Source organism: Spea bombifrons, chromosome 9, assembly GCF_027358695.1.
Source record: "Spea bombifrons isolate aSpeBom1 chromosome 9, aSpeBom1.2.pri, whole genome shotgun sequence".
NCBI classification, from domain to species: Eukaryota; Metazoa; Chordata; class Amphibia; order Anura; family Pelobatidae; genus Spea; species Spea bombifrons.
Genome location: NC_071095.1, coordinates 11,815,270 through 11,840,661, shown reverse-complemented (window position 1 = coordinate 11,840,661; position 25,392 = coordinate 11,815,270). Strand labels below are relative to the sequence as shown.

At 48.0% G+C, this 25,392-nt stretch overlaps 1 protein-coding gene across 1 annotated transcript; it reads left to right on the top strand.

Moving 5' to 3' along the window:
- The first annotated feature begins 140 nt into the window (after positions 1 to 140).
- Positions 141 to 25,005, top strand: TDP1 (tyrosyl-DNA phosphodiesterase 1). Its single transcript, XM_053475195.1, has 16 exons — positions 141 to 194; positions 1,983 to 2,500; positions 2,931 to 2,974; positions 3,201 to 3,256; positions 3,662 to 3,758; positions 4,315 to 4,349; positions 4,667 to 4,759; positions 7,227 to 7,397; positions 7,988 to 8,066; positions 8,152 to 8,325; positions 8,516 to 8,564; positions 8,753 to 8,819; positions 8,998 to 9,105; positions 15,030 to 15,132; positions 15,950 to 16,064; positions 24,788 to 25,005. Exons 1-16 carry the CDS (start codon positions 187 to 189, stop codon positions 24,859 to 24,861), a joined length of 1,791 nt encoding a protein of 596 aa, XP_053331170.1. The 5' UTR covers positions 141 to 186; the 3' UTR covers positions 24,862 to 25,005.
- The last annotated feature ends 387 nt before the right edge of the window (positions 25,006 to 25,392 follow it).

Sequence of the window (25,392 nt, the reverse complement as noted above, 5' to 3'; positions counted from 1 at the left end):
ACCACCCGCCACAAAAAGAGGAGGCTCCGGATTGGTCAGGGGTGATGACGCAGTCGAAGTGTTTACATTCTACTGGCTACAGCTGACAGCAGCGGTCACCGTACCCACCTCCTTCCTTTGACGCGTTTCCCTGCGCCGACATGTGACGTCATCAGATCGCAGCCGCATGTGCAGCTGAGACGCAGAATGCACAGGTGACCGGGAAACAGAGACAGGGGGTGGGGGGAGTGTGAGCAGTGTGACAGGGGGATCATAGCTGACAGGTGTCCCATGTCCAGTTTGCCCAGTCCCTTTTTGGTCCCTATGGTCCCTTGCACGTTGTCCTTCCCCTGATGCCCCTCTTTCCTCCCCCCCTGATGCCCCTCTTTTCTAGGAGATCAGAAAACGGCTTTATAAATTAAACGGGGTAAATAAAACCCATTATTCTTGAGGTACACTAATAGCCCCGCCCCAGTCACACCTCTAACCACACCCACTAAAACAAAAGTGCCCCCTCTTGGGTGAGTGGCGTGTTGGTTGGCATGGAGAGTGGCCCCGTATATCAGATTTGGGAGCGTGTTGTGTTTGGGTCCCGACGCGTGATAACCATCTGTGTATTATTAGCAGTAAAGTAAACTTGATTATACGCGTTTTTGGCTATAACTTTTTGGTATCAGCCGTCGACGGCACAAATATCCTTGGGAAATAATTGAAGAGAATGCTATCGAGCGTAGATCACGTATAAATAAAACATTTAATGAAATAGTCCAGACCTCCTATTATCAAAGTGTCGGCATTTCTTTCAGCATTAAATGTATATCCTATTGTACAGCACTATGGAATATGATGGCGCTATATAAAACAATACATAATAATCTCCCATATGTTCGCGCTTACTTTGGCCTCGGTTGCTTATCTGTAGTCTGGACGTAAACCCGCACAGGATCCGGTACAGACTTCCGGCCGTTTGCGAACTACGACTCCCATGAACCTTTGCTGCGCAGAATCAAAAGCGCCATTTATTTGAAGATTATGGAGATTATCGGACGAGCTGTAGGTCTGCGCTTCAGGGGTCCCGGCTGTTGTGCCGTTAAAAAAACAGCCCTCAGAGGAGGGCAACTATAGTGTCGATTGGTTTGTAGGATATAAGGGATCTGTCCGGTTTGGAGGAGAGAATAAGTGGAACAGCCTCCCAGCAGAAGTGGTGAGGGTAATACAGTGATAGTCACGTTGCGTTTTTGTGGGGGGGGATTATTCTGCGCTGCGCATGCCGCTGGGACCAATTACCGATTGACGGAGTTTCTGTAAAGACGCCGGCAGATGGTGCAGCAAATCCTGAACATTATTTTGCTTCTCGGCGGAGTGAATTATGCACAGAAACAGATGCTTGTTATTAAAATGATAGTCAGGGGGAGGTTTGATGTTGTTAGTCGGGTTACTTCGGGATTTCAAATGCAAATGAAAGTTCTGATGTCAGCGATGGAGGCGATTAAAGGTGCCGTTCCACTTCGACAAAGCGTTAATTGCCTTTGCAGAGCCTGTCAAACGATTGCCTCCGCCGAAGGTTTAATCAACATAAAGCCAGCGCGGAGCATTTCAGGAGGCTTTCCTGGTTTCCGTGGCAACAACCTGTCAGTGCGTGAGTTTGTGTTACGTGATAAGTGTTCGTGGCATTAAAAAAACATGAATAAGATTATAAATGGATGAATAATTACGACATTCACAGATCTAGCGATTAGACGTCTAATGATGCGTTTAGGTATAAAAGTCTTAAATGAAGTAGAGTAGATGGAACAGCAGCTTTAGGATATTACGATGCTGATTTATCGTAACGGGTCATCACGGTGATACATTTTGGTATTTAAAGACCAGGTTTTGTGAGCAGCCGCACTCCGCATTTTATTAAACACTATTGGGTTTTATAGATATATTTTTCTTGTGAAATCCTGTATTTAGTTAATTCTCGCTGATTTACATGTGTTTATTTCTTATTATTTCGGAAGGGCTACACACTCCCAGGAGAGTAACCACGGTAAATGGACGCTGTCTAGCAGCGACGATGAACCAGAGGAAAGCGGAAAGCCGTCCCGGTCACCGACCGGAGCCAGCCTGGACCCTTTGCCCCGGTACAGCTGCTCCGAAGCCAGGAAGGCTTCCCACAAAAGAAAGGCGAACCCGGTGAGCTTCGAAGAGGAGGAACAAGGAACTCGCCAGTCGCCTGTAAAGAAACTGAAACTCGACAAAGACGACTCAGGTTGGTGCCTGTCGAGTAGCGACGACGAATCAAAGCCATCCCAGAAGATTAAAGCAGAAAGAGAGGGACCGGGGAGGAAACCAAGACCACCGCAAACTCAGGACGATGAAAGGGGGCAGAGCACGAGCGGACAGGACAAGTATAAGACCCCAAGTGACTCTCAGGATCCGTGGGACCTCCTGCATGCTGGAGAACCCTTCTGCTTCTACCTCACAAAAGTCAGGGGGATTAAACCCAAGTACAATTTTGGGGCTCTCCACATCAAAGGTAAGGAAGGTACCAGCGAAGGGTCATACGTTTATTTATTTTAATGATAATTTATTTTATATTTTTTATCTATGAGACCCTCACCTTGTTTCCAGGGAGAGAGTAAAAACATTGCGAACGCACCGCCCGTTATAAAATGCTTTCCTACGCCGGCCCTTCTGACTCCAGCTTCATGCCCCAAGCGCTGGCCGGGGGGGGGGGGTTTCACCTGACTTGTATCAAAGAGTGAAGCCGGTTAACAAATACTTATTATTCTATCAGGGGATTTTCACACTTTACAGTGAAATCATAAACGTGTCTTTTAATAAGACACAAATAAGTGAGTTTTATGGGTACCGGATCTCCAAGGGCCGTGGTTCCCGGCACGAGTGCGAGTTGTCAGTTGTTGGGGTAGAATATTTGATCCTTGGATCTCGTTTGCTCCCTACAGATATTTTATCTCCTCTCTATGGTACGTTGGAGTCCTCCGTGCAGGTGAGTGTCGCCTGCCGAGGCCTTTTTCTTGTTTCACGCGTTACCTGATTTGGACAGATATAGCACCCAGCTGTCCCGAGAATCCATGGCGTCTTGGATCGCGTATGCTCAGTCTTGCCCTGTTGTGGATGTTGGGGACCCGTGAACAGCCCTGATGTGTGTTTATAGCGAGGCGCTCCTCAGCATCGTCTCTTCACCGAGCTCTTTTTACTTTGTGTTTTAAAAGTTTAACTATTGCATAGACGTGCCGTGGCTGGTGAAGCAGTACCCCGAGGAGTTCAGGTGAGCCGCTTTCCTTTTTCATCTTATTTATATAGTTTTAGCTTTAAGCAACTTCAAAATGTTGTAACCGGCAGCAATTTGTGCCGACCTCGTGTTTCACACTGTAAGCAAAAGACGTTGTGTATATAAATACAAATTAAATAACTTTTGTTTACTTTTTTAATCGTAATACGGTCTGGAAGTGGCCTGTAATAGCGTTATCTGTGTCCGCTAGAAAAGTTGTGTTATCTCAGCCCTCTACGACTCCTTCCCTTCTGTGACCGAGCGGAAAAAGCACTGCATATTCCGAGGGGCCGCACCGGCTTCAGAAGCCACCGCGGCTCCGTAAATGCGAGGCAGGGGGGATTCTGTGTCTTAAATCCGGGTGGAGAGACCCCCAAACCCGCTCTGTCTGTTCTGTAAAAGGAAGAAGCCGTTACTCGTCGTACACGGTGAAAAACAAGAATCGAAAGCGAAGCTGCACGAGGCTGCGCACCCGTATGAACACATTCGCTTGTGCCAGGTATGATCGCGCCGCCAACTCTCTTACGTTTTTCACTAATAACCATGGGGCCCTTTTTACTAAGCTGTGCTAATCCTCCCATCAGTTCTAATCAGCTGATGACTCTTGTTATATGTTGTTCGCCTCGAGAATTTATCCGGACCGTGTCTGCTGAAAGGCTGTTCCAGGTGCCTGCCGCCTTTACTCTTCCACCTTCCAACTTTATATCGTGTCGATATTTTTCATCAGACGCTCTCTAAACTTTCTGTTTTTATAAGTTCTGTTTCCGCTGCGAGAAGATAACCAGCCAAGGGATACCTTTTAGCTACCAAGAGTTCATAGAGTTAAACGTAGGGTCGCTTCAGCTTTTAACACCTCAGGGGTCCCTTTGATTATACCCCACTCTGTGAGCCCTGCATCGCTAACAGGAATCGCTCTCCTTAGTCTTTGTAGCCTTCAATAATGTACTAAAAGCAGACCCCGCCGTCTGTCCCGTGCTGCATTATCTCAGATGACCTCTAGATGGCGATATAGTGACCTGTGATGCAAACTAATTCCTTTTATTATTCCCCCCCAGGCCAAGCTGGACATTGCGTTTGGGACTCACCACACGTAAGTTCTATTCTACGTATAGAAAAGATGTAAATACGTCTCCCGGGGGCCAGCGGAATAAAAACATGCAATCCAAAAAAATAAAAATGCTACAGAATTGCACCAAACCAAAGTTACTGCCCTGCTCTGGTCCTGGCACGAGACCTCCGGACGTTTATCATGGAACGTTAGCTCTTGTGTTCACCTACGTGTTGGATTCGATGTCATTGGGACTGCCTTAGTAGCGGTTTTAACGTATTTAACTCTTTCTAAACTGTATTCCAGTGGGAATCTGAATGCAGAATATTTTACCCAGGTTTTTTTTGGTTTTATTGAAGGAAAATGATGCTACTTCTCTATAAAGAAGGGCTCCGAGTCGTGATCCACACCAGCAACCTCATTCACGGAGACTGGGACCAGAAAACACAGGGGTACGTGGAAAAAAAAAAAACCAAAACCTTTTTTAGACAAAACCCCCTAAAAAGCAGCGTGTCCTGTCCTTTTTGGGTTTTTTTTTTAATTGTTTAGTTGTTAGAGAAGTCCAAGACGGACGTTAGTGAAGGCGATCCCTTAAAAAAATAAATTCTGGAAGCCATTGGCAATAAGTTATAAAAAATATAAAAAAATGAAAATATCCCACATTTGTGTAAATCTAAAGCGTTAAAAAATAATAAAAAAAAAAACATAGAAAAAGATAAACGATAAAATAGCGATGAGATGTCCCCGCGGCGCGCGTTGCTCCTGATAACGCTCCTGATCCATCTATAAGACGTGTAATGTCCGTGGCCGGCGCCCGGGCTGTCCGTCTCCTGGGAGCGAGCGCATTAATACACGGAGACGTGTAAAGCTTTTGTGTGGATCCTTTCATTTTATACACCGTGTTCTCGGTCTTGAGTGTTTCTTCCCCTCGGGGAGTGCGCTCTTCCTCCCCGTGAGTGTTTTGCGCTCGGATCTTCATTGTCCTGCGAGCTCTTTACCTTGATGGCTGTCGTGTCTAAAAGCTTTCTCCTCTTCTCTCTGCAAGCTGTGGCTGCGTATAAAGCCGCTCGCTGCCCTCTCCTGCCCGTCTCGTCTCTTGCTTCGTGCGCGCAGGTGCGTTCTTCCTGTACATTTGTCCTTGTGCTATAACAGCGATGCTCTGGCTTTACGTTTAACCGTTTTATCACCAGGAAGAATGAAGAACCCAAAGCAATAATTCCATTACGTTGTCCTCAGCAATACAGTGAGGGCATTAAACATGCGCGGGATAGAGATACGGCTCCTGAATCTAAGACGAGACCAACGACCGATTAAGCAGGAGAAACGTACGACTGGACGGGGGGGCCGAATGGGGCCGATCTGCCAACCAGTTCTGCATGATAGAAAAGCTTTTATATTTGGGTGCTTAGGGCCCCTTAAAAGTTTGCAGTTTAGAAGAATTGTCGTTGGCTACTAAAGTGTATCATTATTATTATTATAAACCAGAGAAAATCAGACAAAACTTCCCTAAGCGCTGCCACGCAGACCAGCCTGTATTCCTTTCAAATAAGATGTGAAATTATTGTTTATATACTAACTTGTCAGTCACTCGTATCGGGGTAAAACAAGCAAAAAAGAAAATTATCGGTTTCTGTAACAAAAATGGCATTTTCCGCTCCAGGCGTGTTATTAAATTTAAGATGGTTTGCTGATACGTTGCATTCTTCTGAATATGTAGATTATTTAATTTTCATGAGAAAAGCTTTATGATTGTCTGTCCAGATTTCCCTAGAACCCGGTTAAGTATTTAATTTCCTAAATTTAAGTTCACTATATATATTTAAATATATATATATATATATATATATATGTGTGTGTGTGTGTCTTGGGAATTGGAACACAGGAGTGATGGGAGTGATAAAGGGCCATTGGGACACAGGAGTGATGGGAGTGATAAAGGGCCATTGGGACACAGGAGTGATGGGAGTGATAAAGGGTCATTGGGACACAGGAGTGATGGGAGTGATAAAGGGCCATTGGTACACAGGAGTGATGGGAGTGATAAAGGGCCATTGGAACACAGGAGTGATGGGAGTGATAAAGGGCCGTTGGAACACGGGAGTGATGGGAGTGATAAAGGGCCATTGGAACACAGGAGTGATGGGAGTGATAAAGGGCCGTTGGAACACGGGAGTGATGGGAGTGATAAAGGGCTATTGGAACACAGGAGTGATGGGAGTGATAAAGGGCCATTGGGACACAGGAGTGATGGGAGTGATAAAGGGCCATTGGGACACAGGAGTGATGGGAGTGATAAAGGGCCATTGGGACACAGGAGTGATGGGAGTGATAAAGGGTCATTGGGACACAGGAGTGATGGGAGTGATAAAGGGCCATTGGTACACAGGAGTGATGGGAGTGATAAAGGGCCATTGGAACACAGGAGTGATGGGAGTGATAAAGGGCCGTTGGAACACGGGAGTGATGGGAGTGATAAAGGGCCGTTGGAACACGGGAGTGATGGGAGTGATAAAGGCCTCTGTACGCCTATGAAGAGATTCCATTAAAAGTCGTTTACAGCTACTATAGTCATTTACAGCATTAACCCCGTCTGAGCTGGATTTCTGATCCATTTCATGTTATTTTAATAGACAAAATGTGCTTTTCTTTCCAAAACAAGGACATTTCGAAGTGACCCCAAACTTTTGAACAGTAGTGTATATATTTTATTTTTTTATTGTGTTACGGATAAATTATTTGGGTGTTATATACACATAAATCTATTTGTAACGCAGTGCAGGAAAGATGTTCTAAGGCAGAAGTTAGTTAATCAGAACAGGAGACTAAACTCAGGCGGCTTGTTACACGGCATTAACGCAGCGAGTTGCGCCCTCGTTCTCGCCTTTGGGAAATGCGTTAACGATTGCATCTTTTCCCCAGGATTTGGCTGAGTCCTTTATATCGTCGGATACAAGAAGGAGCCTCGATTTCTGCAGGAGAATCAGCGACAAACTTCAGGGCTGATCTCATATCTTACTTGGCTTCTTACAACTCGCCAACCCTGAGAGAGTGGATGGAGATCATCAAACAGCACGACCTCTCGGAGACCAGGTCTGTGAGCGGGGGGGGGGGCGGTTGGGGGGCCGCCATCGTATTTAGTATTCACGCTGAACCGCTGCCAAAAGAAGGTAACGGGGCCTGATCACCAACGTGGCTTCCATAAGCATCGCCGGGTCACCCATATGTATAAAGCGCGTTTGTGATCTTATCGCATTAACATTGGCCCATTCCCTTGGATCATTCCCTTGGCCCAATCCATTGGATCATTCCCTTGGATCATTCCATTGGATCATTCCCTTGGATCATTCCCTTGGATCATTCCCTTGGATCATTCCCTTGGATCATTCCCTTGGATCATTCCCTTGGATCATTCCATTGGCTGCCACGGTGACCCCTTTTTAAATGTTTCACCTCGATTGCTTTGGCTCCGTAACCTGAACCGGTGGAATGTTCTGGAAGGCTGTTCGGCATTAAGTAGCGTGAGCTCGGATACCGTTTCTGATGGAAAGCGGTGCAATCGGTTCAGTCTGTCAGCTGAGTTAATAATAGATTGTAATTGAACGTTTTTTTTCACAGGCACAGAGCGTGTGAAACGTGGAGGTAAAGGAAAAACGCTAACCGCCTGTGAAATGTGATTGCAGGGCGTACCTCGTCGGCTCGACACCAGGGAGATTCCAGGGCGTCGAAAGAGAAAAATGGGGTCACTTGCGTCTGCGAAAGGTAACAAAGGATCACGTGGCGTCTGGAACGCTGAGCGTGGCCCATGGCCCCCGTTTTATTAACTAACCCTGTTTTGTTTGTGTAGCTTTTAAGAGAACACACGACGCCCGTCCCGGGGCAGCAGGACTGGCCCGTAATCGGACAGTTTTCAAGCATAGGGTCCATGGGGGCCGACAAGACCAAGTGGCTGCACTCCGAGTTCAGGGAAAGCCTCGGGACTTTGGGAAAAGGCGCGAAGGCGGATATTCCCCTCCACCTGGTAAGTCCTGCCTGGTCTATGACTTTAGGGTGAGAAATTATACCGTCTGGGGCTTAAAGGGTTTGGAAAGGAAGATTTACAGGAGGAGGTGTAAATGTAACCTTTTCACACCCGGAATCCTGGTCACCGCAGTTGATCGTTGAGTAAATCCTGGATCCCTTAATTAGTTGTCCTTTTCTTCCATCTCCAGATCTACCCGTCGGTGGATAACGTCAGAACCAGCTTGGAGGGATATCCAGGTAAGCCGATAGATCCAACTCCCAGCAGGCGCTATAACTATAGAACTCCCATGACCCTCAGCAGCAGTGGCGATATGGATGGCTACGTATAATCCGGCCCGTGTCTCTGTTTTCATGTTTCCCGTGTATGATATTAGCGTGTTGCTGAGGTCTAATCCATTATTCTCGTTACCATTTTTTTCTTCTAGCTGGTGGCTCGTTGCCATACGGTATCCAGACGGCACAGAAACAGCCGTGGCTGCACTCCTACTTCCAGTGAGTAACCCGTTTCTGGGATTATTCTGCCTGCTAGTGAAATAACTCAAATATACAAATATATATGTGTATGTGTTTATATACATATATATATATATTTATATTCATGATGTGGTAAGACGATGACAGCGGTCTCTCTTCTTTCTTCTCGCCTGGCCCATTTTAATCGTCTTTACAGCAGGTGGAAAGCAGAGACGTCCGGCCGCAGCAGCGCGATGCCTCACATCAAGACGTACATGAGGACCTCTCCCGATTTCCAGGAACTCGCCTGGTTTTTAGTAACGAGGTAAATTAAGAAACGCATGGTACGGGGTTTCCGTAATGATCGTATCTCTTGACGCGACATGCCGCCCCGTCACGGAGGATTTTGAGAGGTGGGCTGGCGTGAGCGTGCGCTGAATTACTCTTACGTTGAAAGGGCCAGTGGTGTTTATGGCGGCCGCATCCAAGCCCCTCTATTCCAGAATAGGGAGTTGCTTCAGATCTTTCAGGCAGAGGTCAGCTCATGCGGAATATATAACCACGATAAGTTTAACCCGGCTGTCCAACTAGGGCTAGCGGTTATGGCCTCATATACTACCTGACCTGATAAAACCCCCGCCAAGGCTAAAGGTCGTTAAAATTGTACAGCGGCCCCGGCTGGCAGAACTGAATCTGAGAAACAATAAAATAAAATCCATCCCAGTTGATGCGTCGGGAAAGATGAATGCGTTCCGTGGACCTTTGACGGGAGCGCTGTTTAGTATCCGCGCCCCAACCTCTGACCCGGCCCGGCGTCTGCTGCGCTAGCGACCTATGGTATGGGATACAGCATTGTTACGGCATCTTTTCTGTGCATGTAGATAGGATATTTAAGGGTTAAACGGGTTAAAGCATTCCGGGTCAGGAGCAGATTAAAACCCCCTGTTGCTAAGCTACGCCAACAGGTTTCGTCACCCAACATGGAGAATTTCCTGATGGAACCACGAGAGTTATAACATCAAACACTCTGCGGGGTTCCCGGACCGGCGTGAATGAGGCCAGCGGTGAGCTGCGAAGTAATAGCGGGGTCTGCGATCTCCGGGGCGAGGGGGTTAAAGGGTTAAGCCTTTGGAAAGAAGGCCATTTTTATCCTTCTGCAGGTAAAACGATTGAAGAGACCGTTAGACAGTCCTAGACGGTCTCGCGAACGAAGAAAGCATATTAAAGTGCCTGCCTTAACCTGCAGCCCCGCGGCCGCTCCGTGATTCCACGATCGAAGGCGGCAGCAAGCGACAGGAAAGCGCTCCCGTTAAATGAATAGGAGCCCTTCCTGCGTATGTTCCCAGGGGGTTTTAGGATTTACCCCCCACAATGTTGGCTGAGCTGGAATGTGTGAAGCCGCGCATACAGAGAATACTTAACTGTTTACTAGTTACCTCGGGCACGCTAAGCATGATGGGAGTCGTAATCCAGCCTGGTGTGCATGGGCTTAGAGCCTTTCCCCGGTACTGGATCCTCTCTACTTCCGCAGGGGCCTCTAGTGCTCTGAGGGTGATAGGAATTGCAGTCCAAACAACTGCTTAAGAACCACTATTCCCTATGCCCTTATCATAAAGACGATGTAACTGTCTACAGTAGTTTCCATGGCGATGGCTGCTGCTTGCTTTCTGTGATCTTCATTTAAAATGCCTATATTTAGTTTTTTTTCTAATTGAAAGATTTTAAAAGAAGGGAAAATAAGCCTTTTTCCCGTGAAGTGTTGTGAGCTCGTTATCGGCGCGTTGGCCGCGCAGGTTGCTAGGAGGCAGAGATTAAAGTCACTTTGTATAAATATGAAATATGCATTCGATCAACAAGCCTAAGGCTGTATGACTGGGGACGGCTGCCCACCTGGGACCCCCAGATCATCGACGCTCCTCTACCTTATTTTAGGGAACCTTTTATAAAGAGCCGTCCTAACGCCGATATAACCTCCCCCTACTTCATCCGTCCCTGACCTGCCAACAGGTGAGAAACGGACTCGCGAGTTCTAAGCACCAGACTGATCGCTTCTGCGCTCAAAGAGACCAAAAACTGTAAGCGTTTCGGGACCCTCGAGGTCGGAAATCACCCTTTTACAGCATTTCTGCCTCCCGCTGAGACAAATCGCCCTCATCTGACGGAACGTCCAACTAGTCGTAGGGTCAGGGCTTTGTTAATATGAACGTGTATGCTAGAGGCCTAGTCAAAGCGAAGTTAGTTGGGTTTCTTCAGTGGGGGGTCAAGGAGGGTATTCTGGATCTTAATAGTACGTCACAAGGCTTATAAGATGGGCTGCTTGCTGAGGAAAGGCGATTGCAGGCGCGTTCTTCTTCGACTGTTCGAAACGCGGTTAGAATGTCGGTTATATTCCGTAAACCTCACCAAGTCAGTCTGTTCTAGACCGGTGGGGATGGGGACATCTCCGGGGGGCTTTGCTGACCCCCTAGTGTTAATTGGGTTAATGAAAGCTGGTTATGGCTCTGTATGCGCTCTACTGGAAGAACGTCCGTGTCCCGCTTTCCTGCACTTTTTCCTTCTTTCCTCTGCACCCCGTCAATGCCAGCCGCGGGAAACTCTGTGACGGTTCCTTAGCAACCAGCCTGCTGACTTTATCCCTGCGGAGAGGGCTCCGGGTGGGTGGGAGTCCTCTAATTGCCGGACCACCGAGCCGGCGTCTTTTGCCGTCTTAAATCGTGGGAGTTCTCATGAGATGTGAGTAAGCGTTTGATTGGTTCGAAGTGTTAGAACTTCTAACAGTTTTACTTTTTGCGGTTCGCTGTTTCTAGTTAATAGAAATAAACAAGATATACACCTGCATTATTTGGGGGGGGGGTTGGTTTTCTTTTTGGGTTAAACCATTTATTTCCAGCGTCCTGTTACCTATCCTGCTAACGTTCCACGTCTGGAATGATTAGTATGATGATGATATATATATATTATATTATATTATATTACCCCTTGCGTGTAATACTGATGAGTACAGGGGGTTCTTGTTCTTTGATCTGTCTTTGTGACATCATCATGATACAGTAATAACATCGTCATGACATCATCACAAAGTCTTAAGACAGATGTTTTAGATGTTTTAGATATGCTTTGTGTGGATATATTGAGGTCTTCACAGCCTCGGGGACCCTACTGAGACAACTCTTCCACGTTCCGGGGTTCTTCCAGTCACTCCCCACCTTCTTTCTCTCAGATCAGACGCGGCCGAACTCTGCCTCTCGTGCTCTTGGTAAGGAAGCAGAAGATGACCCCGGCTCGGCCGAGCTTTGTTCAGCATTCCGGTCGCTCTTTTAACGTCGCGCTTGCTTTGTTTGGCTCATTGGAAAGCCGATGCCATTAGTGTGGAGTTTTCCGACCCCTGAACCCCGTTCTGCTTCGTGTCATCGATCAGGTGCTTTAAAAGCCTTCTGCAGAAGACGCTTCTTACGCTCAGCTGAATTCCTTTGAACTCTCGAGTACATCTAATGAATCGTCCACACGTAAAGCAACATGCGCAGCCTCCGCGTCTCGTGAAAGAAGTGATCCTCTGTTACAGGGAAATCATATCCAGTAACTAATGGAGGCTTTATTTACGCTGAAATTAAACAACCGCATTACTCCTTCCGAGAACCCAAACCATGCCCCCCCACACAAATATTTAGCACAAAGGTTAATGGTCCAGAGAAGATGAGACCTCTGAGGTCTTCAAAGCTTCTGTGTGTCTTAGCGATAACTTTTAGTGGAGGAACCTTTATAGAGTAGACTGCCGAGTGGAGACGTAGAACGGGCTCGGAATTCTGCCGATCCGGCCCTGAAAACAAGTAGTGGAACCCATTTATTATTCTTATTAAACATCCTCGAGGCTGGGCAGCCCTGATCTCAGCGTGACCTGCGAGGTCCCTTCTTCATGCCCAACGTTCAGAAGGTTTGGATGATCGGCACACGACGTCTACGTAAACTCTATATACGAGATATATTCCCTGTGACGCCACAGAGCCAAACAAAAGTAAATGGCTCACAATGGATCTCCCAACATGCGCGGCTGTTTGATTTATTTATCGGGGGTTCTATGTTCCCCGTGACCGGCAAACAAAACAGTAGATAATCTAGAATAAAAAAATACGGAGAAGAGCTTTGATTTTCCACCCGTTGCCAAATCAAGCAGAATCCCCCCCCCCGATACACTGGCTGGGGACCCCTCTCGGCTATCGCATGCGTTGGGTTGGGGAGCCCCTTTAAGTGTCGGTGATTTTTCTTCTCATTCCTTGTCCTGCGCGGCAGCTCCTGGCTTATCGAAGCAGTCCTGGTTTATGAGCGGCGATAGCGGGGCCGAGCGCAGCTATTTATAGGGCGTCTGCCCCGTGGTTCTCTGTCGTAAAGGCTTCGGCTGAGTTCTTAAAAGTATCGAGCGAGCTTCCATCGCTTGTCTCAGAAGGATTTAAACTTTCTGACCCCGCTCCCTGATGATTTCTTCCATCCGTTAAAGACCGTAGTGGTTACACAGCCCTCCAGCCAAGCCGAGGGTTAGTCCGGAGTTAATGCGTTGGGCAAAGTGATAATCGCCCCGGCTAGTGTCAGAGGGTTTGCTTTGTGCGTTTGCACCGGTTCTGGGTCCTTCTTCCTGTTCGTTGCTCGTCATGCTTTATGTTTCTCGCTTTCCTCTGTTCTGGCCGAACGCAGTCCACAGATCGATCTGTTTTCTCCGACTCGGATCATTGTGCGGGGGGGGGGCGCGGTGAGCGCATGCTGACTTTGTCCTGGCAGGGATGTGTTAAATGGAGACGCAGCTGGTCGGACGATCTGTTACCGGCCCCCGGGTGCCATGCTTCAAATCCGCTACGTAGTAAATATCTTAAACCTTGAACACTCGTGCGATTGTTAGATTATTATTACATGTCGTACAAAGAAGTAAATATTGGGGTGTGGGGTATCTGGCGATGGTCGAGCTACGTGCTGAGGGTGTGGGGGTTTCATGATTATTAACAGACTGGGGTCCTCGCCTTGACTGGTATATTTGGGGGTTGGTGCCCTAAACCTGACCTGGAAATTGCCCCTGGCTGCCCCCCTAGTCCTGCCCCGAGGAAGGTCTTTCACTGAGAAACGGCAAACGGGGAAACTGGTTTCCTACTGGCTGCTGCCGCGCCGAGCCGTATCCGGTCGCGTGTTTCAGCCCTGACATTGGCCGTTCCTGACGTCATCATCCCGGCCCCCCTGGACCGTCCATTTCTTTATACGTCATCATTATTATGCTTTTATGTGTGTGCTGCGTAGCGGGACCTGAGGAGAGAAGCTCCCCGTAGGCCGAGACCCTAATTCCTATAGAGAGGAAAGGCTTTTATCCCACGCCAACTGGGGAGTCGCGTGGGAGACCGCGCTGCGCATGGATCTATCGCAACATCGATGGGCTCGAGGAATTAAATAGCGCGCAGGCTGGAGCCCGTTAACCACGCGAGCCGTCGGTATCGGGTTGTGATTATAGGCCTTTCATTCGTAGATCAAACAAGCGTCTGAGCGGAGTCATGGAATCGCCGCGTGGATTAAATGGTCCCGCTGAGTAATCCCCCCAACTCCGCAACTTTAAATCCAGATTTCTGTGAACCCCCCAATGCAAACCTTAAAACCGGCATCCATCAAAATAAAGCCCTTATCGCGCACGTCCAGCGAGCGCCCGCATTAGGGCCGATAGCGGGACGTGGCTTTGTTGCCGCCCGGTATCCTCGTGTCCCGCGTGCTTTGATCAGAATGGACTTCAGGGACTGAGGGGCTTCAGAAGTGATATATTCAACATATTACATGGAACATTAAACTGATCGCGCCCCCGCAGTGACGAGCTGGTTATTGAGACGCCACTCACCAAAGGCGTTAACCCTACATAGCCAAGAAAGCTAACAATCTGTGGCTCGTAGCCCCTTCCTTTATTTCTGTAGTCCTGGGGGGCTATAGCTTTCCATGAGCCCCAAGCAGGGAGGTTTAGGGACCCCCGAAACACAGGAGATAGATTTCATCCGACAAAACTCTTTTAACCAGATCCTAAATATCGGCCAAAACTGGCATTCACCCCAAATCCTGTAAAGGGGTCCCCGTGATTCAACGTAACGTAAAAGCCCCCGCCGCGTACGCATTGTTCTGGACGTAGTTCGGTTCCGCTCCTGCGCAGAAGCGCGTGCGTTGCGGCTCTTTAGGATATAAACGTATTAAAGTTCCCTGCCGTATGTATAATATATTCACTAATATTTTTTCCAGTGCTAATCTCTCCAAGGCTGCGTGGGGCTGTTTCGAGAAGAGCGGCGCCCAGATGTTTATCCGCTCCTACGAGCTGGGAGTCCTATTCCTGCCGTCCGCTTTCGTAAGTTGAAACCTGTAGTAAATCCTGTGTGGTCCCCGTATCCGGCCCGTATCCGGCCGCTCGCTCGTTATAAGGCTTGTTACATTCTTACCTTTATTCTTATTGTACGGTTTATGCCTCGTTCCGGCATCGCAGGTTCATGCGTCGTCCGTGGCTGGCGGCCAATAATGAGGATTAAAATCATATTTTATTTCTTTTTTTTGTTAAAAACGGCTATTTACAGAAATCTAGGTTATTAGAGGTCTCTGCCCGCCGAACGTTCAGAAAATACCGTTTTCATATTATAATCGCAGCTTTTCTGTGGCTTTTATGCCGAGTCCAACCAAGGCGATTATTGCTTTGGCGGCTTCTTAACGGCAGGTAATTCCGCATAAACTCGTGCTTGGTGAAGCCGCCGCACGGAGACCCGCGGGGTCGGACCACCCACCGTGTTAATGGAGCAGCATCTGCCCCCGGAATCGCGGTCTCTGATTTCCCGGGGTCCGCGCTGAGCCGCTGGATTTATTCATCGCCTTCGCTGCTAGAAAGACCGGCTCGTCGCTGTAATTACTGGCCGGGCGGATCGCGTGCCGGCCGGTCCGGACGTTAAGGGTATTACTGGTATCCGTTGAAATTAGCAGAGAAAGCGTCCGGAATATTCTTTCTCGTTATCCCGGACCTCCGACTTTTATCTTTTCATCTTAATTCCGACGGCCGCCGCTATCCGCAGTTCCGCTTGCGATTGCAGCGTTGTTTCCCGTGGATGAGCGTTTAGGTTAGCGTCGCCGTTTATTTATTCTTTATAAATATATATTATTATTATTCCCCCCCCCCAAAGGGTTCGGAGACGGGAACGTTCAGCGTCAAAGAAAACATCTACGCTAAAAGCGAGAATCCCCAAAGCGCCTTCCCGGTTCCCTACGACTTACCTCCGGAACGTTACAGCGGCAAAGGTAAGCAAGCGCTCGGGGTGAACTAGATCGGCCCCATTCGGCCCCCGTCTAGCTTCTCCTGCTGCAACAACTCAAACATTAATCAGTCGTTGGTCTCGTCTTAGATTCAGGAGCCGTATGTCTATCCCATGCATGTTTAAGCCCCTCTACCACCTCTGCTGGGAGGCTGTTCTACTGATCTACCAACCGCCCGGTAAAGTGGAACTAATTTACATTACATTCAACCATTCTGGTAAAGTAAAAACTTCCTTCCATTCCATCACACCCGGGGGTTTTAGATCATGGCGTCTGTCTGACATCCTTCATCCTTGAATTAAAAATATTCCCCAAACGCCGCGTTGCGGGGATTTGCCGGGCGGTGCGGGCAGAAAAGAGCGAAGAAACCCCTTTCCCCGTAACTTTCTCTGTACTTGTGGTTGGCGCCGCCGCGCGGCCCTTTCTCAGACTGGGCATAAAAGGAGATCTTTAAGGGAAAAGCCGCTCGGCTACCAAGCGATAATTACAGATTTGGGTTCTTTTTTTTTATTTACTGTCACCGGCTTGGCCAAAAAACCCTGTTTTCCTCTCAGTCTGGGGTCTTTGCAACCTTTCTCGGCTGCGACGGGGAATGGGGGCTTCGAGAGCAGATACGTTATTAAAGAAAATACATTATTCCGGGCGCCAATTTTGGGAGATTGTGCGGAAATTGGATGGATTCTCATTCCGAAGTCATTATGTTTTGGTTGAGTGTTTTTCGCCTTCGCGATACATTATGTTTTATTTCGGAACGTGTTGGGGGTTTTTTGTGGGGGGGGGCTCTCCCTTTTTATTCCATAGAGGTGAAAATAGGATTTTTGACATTTTTTTGCCAATTGTCAAAAATTAAATAAACTGAGATCTCATTTTCTAGAAGTCCTACAAAAATGTAACTTAAAAAAAAAAGCAGTCAACCTTCTATGTAAAAAAACCGATAGGTACGACTCCTCCTCCTCGCTGAGCTGCCCCTCCCTTTTGGTGGAAGCAGATTGGCCACGAGAGAACCAGTGGGAGGAGTGAGGGAGAGGAGTTCAAGATATTTAATTAGCGGATGGTCCTCTTTAATTGCGTGGAAACCTTTACTACGATGCGGCGTTTGTTTTTGGCGCATGCGGGGTTAATGGCGTCACCGCTGGAAGGAGAATAATTGGCGACCGTGGGAGGTAAAACTCACTCTGCGAACGCGGGGAGCGCGGAGCTCGTCTGACGGGCTTTCAGCGCAACTGGAAAACGAATGGAAACGTTCCGCCGAGTGAAGAAAACCTTCAGCGCCGCAGCGGATCGCGTGATTCCACGTAAACGCAGCGATTCTGTATCTACGGAGTCTCTAGAAACGGGTTTCGCTGTTAAGCTGACATGGGCCTTATAAAACTAAAGTATTTTTGTTTTGCTGCTTAGCGGTTCAGGCCCAACGCACAGAAGTCTTAGAATCTCTCTGAATCCCTAATTCCTTTTTATCCCCACATTCTGTTTCTTCTTATTCTATCCCCATCACTCCTTCCCCCGTATCATTCACTTCCTTCCCCCGTATCATTCACTTCCTTCCCCCGTATCATTCACTTCCTTCACCCGTATCATTCACTTCCTTCACCCGTATCATTCACTTCCTTCCCCCGTATCATTCACTTCCTTCCCCCGTATCATTCACTTCCTTCCCCCGTATCATTCACTTGCGTATCTACGTCACGTTTCTCCTATACGATATACGACCCATATGTTACCCGTATCCCTCCTATCTAACCCCGCAAACAAGTCCCATTTTAGAATTCTCTGTTAAAATGGAAAGTCCCATGGAAAAATTATTGGGCATTAACCCCAGCGCTGTATACAGTAATATAACCCCCCAGCGCTGTATACAGTAATATAACCCCCAGCGCTGTATACAGTAATATAACCCCCCAGCACTGTATACAGTAATATAACCCCCCAGCACTGTATACAGTAATATAACCCCCAGCGCTGTATACAGTAATATAACCCCCAGCGCTGTATACAGTAATATAACCCCCCCAGTGCTGTATACAGTAATATAACCCCCAGCGCTGTATACAGTAATATAACCCCCAGCGCTGTATACAGTAATATAACCCCCAGCGCTGTATACAGTAATATAACCCCAGCGCTGTATACAGTAATATAACCCCCCCAGTGCTGTATACAGTAATATAACCCCCAGCGCTGTATACAGTAATATAACCCCCAGCGCTGTATACAGTAATATAACCCCCACCGCTGTATACAGTAATAACCCCCAGCGCTGTATACAGTAATATAACCCCCAGCACTGTATACAGTAATATAACCCCCAGCGCTGTATACAGTAATATAACCCCCAGCGCTGTATACAGTAATATAACCCCCAGCGCTGTATACAGTAATATAACCCCCCCAGCACTGTATACAGTGATATAACCCCCCAGCGCTGTATACAGTAATATAACCCCCAGCGCTGTATACAGTAATATAACCCCCCCAGTGCTGTATACAGTAATATAACCCCCAGCGCTGTATACAGTAATATAACCCCCAGCGCTGTATACAGTAATATAACCCCCAGCGCTGTATACAGTAATATAACCCCCAGTGCTGTATACAGTAATATAACCCCCCCAGTGCTGTATACAGTAATATAACCCCCCCAGTGCTGTATACAGTAATATAACCCCCCAGCGCTGTATACAGTAATATAACCCCCCAGCGCTGTATACAGTAATATAACCCCCAGCGCTGTATACAGTAATATAACCCCCAGCGCTGTATACAGTAATATAACCCCCAGCGCTGTATACAGTAATATAACCCCCCAGCGCTGTATACAGTAATATAACCCTCCAGCGCTGTATACAGTAATATAACCCCCCCCCCAGTGCTGTATACAGTTTCTCGGCTCAAACACCACACTGAGCTGATGCTTTATGGCAATGCTAATGAAGTCCGTTCCTCCATAGACTTAGATTAGACAGATAGTCCACCTGGGTAATTAGGACTGAGCCATTCTATTGTTCCCCACAGGCAGTAGGATAAGGAGTCGGGATCTTTAGTTGATCGGGGCTCAGATAACAGACCGAGAATCATACAAATGGCTGAAAACATTATATTATGGGGTAAAAACTACAACTTGGGTAAAAAAATAAAAGTGATATTTTTAAGAATATGTATATTTAAGCTGATTCGGGGAATAAAGGAGTCGGTTGGAGTTCCCTTTATAACATGAAATAACATTCTGTACAGTTGCGTTGTGATTGTTCAGCCCCAGCGCCCCTCGTGAGCGTCGGCTCGTCGGAGACGCGGTGAATTTCGATTTTCTTTATTAATAACCGGCGTGAGGGGAAGAGACTCCAGCCGGTGCTTCGACGAGGCGTCTGATGTAAACACTGATCTCTATCGCGCTGCGACCGCGTTATTACTTCTGCGTCAGAGCAGCTTTGGGAAGTTTGACTGCCGGAGGAAGCGCGGAGGCCTCGCTGCCAACGGAAAGTCTCTTCATCCGAACCGTCCAGAAGATGGAGCCCGAGTATTCACGCCACTGGCGCAAAGAGGGTTAAAGATTCCGAATGTATGATGTATAGAATGCAATATTTTGGGGTTTCTGCAGTGTTTTACTTTTTTTTTTTCCCTGAGGGATTTGTGATGATGTCATACTATGACCCCCATCCTTAAAATACCTCTGACCTTTCCTGAAAAGTAACTTCCCAATTTGCTTTAGATCGCAAGGTTTTGGGAAATATCGCGCCGCTGGCCAGCGCTGTGCTCGTTATCCCGGTAAGAGGACGTTTTTCTTGTGTTTGGTAACCCCTCTGGAACCTGAAGGGTTAAGGGAAGTAATATTAGCAGCCGACGTTTGATGTGAGTGGAAATGGCATCGTGTTTACAGACGAGCGCCCCTTACGCTTCCAGCTTCATATTATTCCTGGAAAGAAAGGATTGTTATTTGCGAACCCCGCTGGAGACAAACGGGGCTTAACGGAGTATTCCAGAGAAGTGTAAAATAAATATATCTGTATACACATAAACACACACACGTACACACGCATGTACACACGTACACACGCATGTACACACGTACACACGCATACACACGCATACACACGCTCACTTAGAAATGTCCTTGTTTTTGAAGAAAAAGCAGACTTTATCTATTAAAGCAACATGAAATGGATCAGAAATCCAGCACAGATGGGGTTAATGCTGTAAATGACTATTGTAGCTGGAAGCGGCTGATTTTGAATGGAATCTCTTCCGTACAGAGGCCCTTTATCACTCCCATCACTCCTGTGTTCCAATGGCCCTTTATCCCTCCCATCACTCCTGTGTTCCAATGGCCCTTTATCACTCCCATCACTCCTGTGTTCCAATGAACCTTTATCACTCCCATCACTCCTGTGTTCCAATGGCCCTTTATCACTCCCATCACTCCTGTGTTCCAATGGCCCTTTATCACTCCCATCACTCCTGTGTTCCAATGGCCCTTTATCACTCCCATCACTCCTGTGTTCCAATGGCCCTTTATCACTCCCATCACTCCTGGGTTTCAATGACCCTTTATCACTCCCATCACTCCTGTATTCCAATGGCCCTTTATCACTCCCATCACTCCTGTGTTACAATGGCCCTTTATCACTCCCATCACTCCTGTGTTCCAATGGCCCTTTATCACTCCCATCACTCCTGCGTTCCTATGGCCCTTTATCACTCCCATCACTCCTGTGTTCCAATGGCCCTTTATCACTCCCATCACTCCTGTGTCCCAATGGCCCTTTATCACTCCCATCACTCCTGTGTTCCAATGGCCCTTTATCACTCCCATCACTCCTGTGTTCCAATGGCCCTTTATCACTCCCATCACTCCTGTGTTCCAATGGCCCTTTATCACTCCCATCACTCCTGTGTTCCAATGGCCCTTTATCACTCCCATCACTCCTGTGTTACAATGGCCCTTTATCACTCCCATCACTCCTGTGTTCCAATGGCCCTTTATCACTCCCATCACTCTTGTGTTCCAATGGCCCTTTATCACTCCCATCACTCCTGCGTTCCTATGGCCCTTTATCACTCCCATCACTCCTGTGTTCCAATGGCCCTTTATCACTCCCATCACTCCTGTGTTCCAATGGCCCTTTATCACTGCCATCACTCCTGCGTTCCTATGGCCCTTTATCACTCCCATCACTCCTGTGTCTTCCAATGGCCCTTTATCACTCCCATCACTCCTGTGTTCCAATGGCCCTTTATCACTCCCATCACTCCTGTGTTCCAATGGCCCTTTATCACTGCCATCACTCTTATGTTCCAATGGCCCTTTATCACTCCTGTGTTCCAATGGCCCTTTATCACTCCCATCACTCCTGTGTTACAATGGCCCTTTATCACTCCCATCACTCCTGTGTCCCAATGGCCCTTTATCACTCCCATCACTCCTGTGTCCCAATGGCCCTTTATCACTCCCATCACTCCTGTGTTACAATGGCCCTTTATCACTCCCATCACTCCTGTGTTCCAATGGCCCTTTATCACTCCCATCACTCCTGCGTTCCAATGGCCCTTTATCACTCCCATCACGCCTGCGTTCCTATGGCCCTTTATCACTCCCATCACTCCTGTGTTCCAATGGCCCTTTATCACTCCCATCACTCCTGTGTTCCAATGGCCCTTTATCACTCCCATCACTCCTGTGTCCCAATGGCCCTTTATCACTCCCATCACTCCTGTGTTCCAATGGCCCTTTATCACTCCCATCACTCCTGTGTTCCAATGGCCCTTTATCACTCCCATCACTCCTGTGTTCCAATGGCCCTTTATCACTCCCATCACTCCTGCGTTCCTATGGCCCTTTATCACTCCCATCACTCCTGCGTTCCTATGGCCCTTTATCACTCCCATCACTCCTGTGTTCCAATGGCCCTTTATCACTCCCATCACTCCTGTGTCCCAATGGCCCTTTATCACTCCCATCACTCCTGTGTTCCAATGGCCCTTTATCACTCCCATCACTCCTGTGTTCCAATGGCCCTTTATCACTCCCATCACTCCTGTGTTCCAATGGCCCTTTATCACTCCCATCACTCCTGTGTTCCAATGGCCCTTTATCACTCCCATCACTCCTGTGTTACAATGGCCCTTTATCACTCCCATCACTCCTGTGTTCCAATGGCCCTTTATCACTCCCATCACTCTTGTGTTCCAATGGCCCTTTATCACTCCCATCACTCCTGCGTTCCTATGGCCCTTTATCACTCCCATCACTCCTGTGTTCCAATGGCCCTTTATCACTCCCATCACTCCTGTGTTCCAATGGCCCTTTATCACTGCCATCACTCCTGCGTTCCTATGGCCCTTTATCACTCCCATCACTCCTGTGTCTTCCAATGGCCCTTTATCACTCCCATCACTCCTGTGTTCCAATGGCCCTTTATCACTCCCATCACTCCTGTGTTCCAATGGCCCTTTATCACTGCCATCACTCCTATGTTCCAATGGCCCTTTATCACTCCTGTGTTCCAATGGCCCTTTATCACTCCCATCACTCCTGTGTTCCAATGGCCCTTTATCACTCCCATCACTCCTGTGTCCCAATGGCCCTTTATCACTCCCATCACTCCTGTGTTACAATGGCCCTTTATCACTCCCATCACTCCTGTGTTCCAATGGCCCTTTATCACTCCCATCACTCCTGTGTTACAATGGCCCTTTATCACTCCCATCACGCCTGCGTTCCTATGGCCCTTTATCACTCCCATCACTCCTGTGTTCCAATGGCCCTTTATCACTCCCATCACTCCTGTGTTCCAATGGCCCTTTATCACTCCCATCACTCCTGTGTTCCAATGGCCCTTTATCACTCCCATCACTCCTGTGTTCCAATGGCCCTTTATCACTCCCATCACTCCTGTGTTCCAATGGCCCTTTATCACTCCCATCACTCCTGCGTTCCTATGGCCCTTTATCACTCCCATCACTCCTGTGTTCCAATGGCCCTTTATCACTCCCATCACTCCTGTGTTCCAATGGCACTTTATCACTCCCATCACGCCTGCGTTCCTATGGCCCTTTATCACTCCCATCACTCCTGTGTTCCAATGGCCCTTTATCACTCCCATCACTCCTGTGTTCCAATGGCCCTTTATCACTCCCATCACTCCTGTGTTCCAATGGCCCTTTATCACTCCCATCACTCCTGTGTTCCAATGGCCCTTTATCACTCCCATCACTCCTGTGTTCCAATGGCCCTTTATCACTCCCATCACTCCTGCGTTCCTATGGCCCTTTATCACTCCCATCACTCCTGTGTTCCAATGGCCCTTTATCACTCCCATCACTCCTGCGTTCCAATGGCCCTTTATCACTGCCATCACTCCTGCGTTCCTATGGCCCTTTATCACTCCTGTGTTCCAATGGCCCTTTATCACTCCCATCACTCCTGTGTTCCAATGGCCCTTTATCACTCCCATCACTCCTGCGTTCCTATGGCCCTTTATCACTCCCATCACTCCTGTGTTCCAATGGCCCTTTATCACTCCCATCACTCCTGTGTTCCAATGGCCCTTTATCACTCCCATCACTCCTGCGTTCCTATGGCCCTTTATCACTCCCATCACTCCTGTGTTCCAATGGCCCTTTATCACTCCCATCACTCCTGTGTTCCAGTGGCCCTTTATCACTCCCTTCACTCCTGTGTTCCAATGGCCCTTTATCACTCCCATCACTCCTGCGTTCCTATGGCCCTTTATCACTCCCATCACTCCTGTGTTCCAATGGCCCTTTATCACTCCCATCACTCCTGTGTTCCAATGGCCCTTTATCACTCACTGTAAATCTCAGAGTAGACTGGCAGGGGGTTAGCCGGCGCCCGTCACTGTGATTCGTTAAAATGAGTTTGTATATAAATGGACACTCTGGGCACCAAGTGCTGAAAGACAGAATTCACAAGTTCTGGGTCATTATTTTTAGGGAATTGGACAGTAGATGCATTAAACGTTTTTCACCGGGTTGTGTTCCGTCGCACAGCCGGCTTTTCCTGCCCGTGGTTCCGGATTAATTAGTGAACCGCGTCATATCAGCGATCTCCATCAGAGCTTCCCCGTGCGCACCGTGTATCCGAACAACGAGCTGCAGGAGACGTCTCCTAGATACACGCAAAAAAAAAACAGCATGACGCTTAGTTCCTGGTCCAAAGGATGCCTTTTCTCTATAATCAATATCCTTTTTTTATCAGTTTGAGTTTTACTTTACTGAGAGGGTGGTAGATAGTGGAACAGCCTCCCAGCAGAGGCGGTAGAGGGTAATATAGTGAGGGCATTAAACACGCATGGGATAGACATACGGCTCCTGAATCTAGGACTGATTAAGGTTTGAGTCGTTACAGCAGGAGAAACGGGGGACTAGACGGGGGCCGGATGGGGCTGGGTTCTGGGTAAGTAACATTTTATTTCGTAAAAACGGTTGAAATAAAATGCATATTTTTTAATCCCGTGCTGTGTGAACATGCGTGCGGATCGCTCCGCAGCGGCCGCCTTCCTGTTTATGAGCAGAGAGTTGGAGTTTGATGAGGCCGGCGGCTCGCCCCGTTTGCGAGGTTCGCCCCGTTTGCGAGGCCGGCGGGTTTTCACCCGGTTAGCGTTCATCCGGCTTCCTCTCCGGCGCTCGCTGTTATCCCGTGAGCCTCGTGGCCGTTACGATGTGACGATGACTTGTTGTGTTTTGTGTTTCAGACAGACCCTGGGTGTGGAATATTCCCTACGTCAACGCCCCCGACACGCACGGGAACATCTGGTGTCCGTCATGAGAGCCCCCCGACCTCGGACCCCCGGAAGGTTTTCTGATGAGGCTTCGACTTTTTGTTTTTCTCGGCACCTCTTCGTTGGATCAAAAGAATGAAATAGAATTTTTTTTATGTTTTTGAATCTTCAGTAAAATACGAGAACATTTTCATTATTTCTGTTATTTGAAGGATGTCGGGGAGTCGTGGAGCGCGTCGGGTCTCGTAACCAACTCCCGGCTTCAGTAAGAAAGGACTCAGCCGTACAGAGGCCCTCTATCACTCCCATCACTCCTGTGTTCCAATGGCCCTTTATCACTCCCATCACTCCTGTGTCTTCCAATGGCCCTTTATCACTCCCATCACTCCTGTGTCTTCCAATGGCCCTTTATCACTCCCATCACTCCTGTGTTCCAACGGCCCTTTATCACTCCCATCACTCCTGTGTCTTCCAATGGCCCTTTATCACTCCCATCACTCCTGTGTTCCAATGGCCCTTTATCACTCCCATCACTCCTGTGTCTTCCAATGGCCCTTTATCACTCCCATCACTCCTGT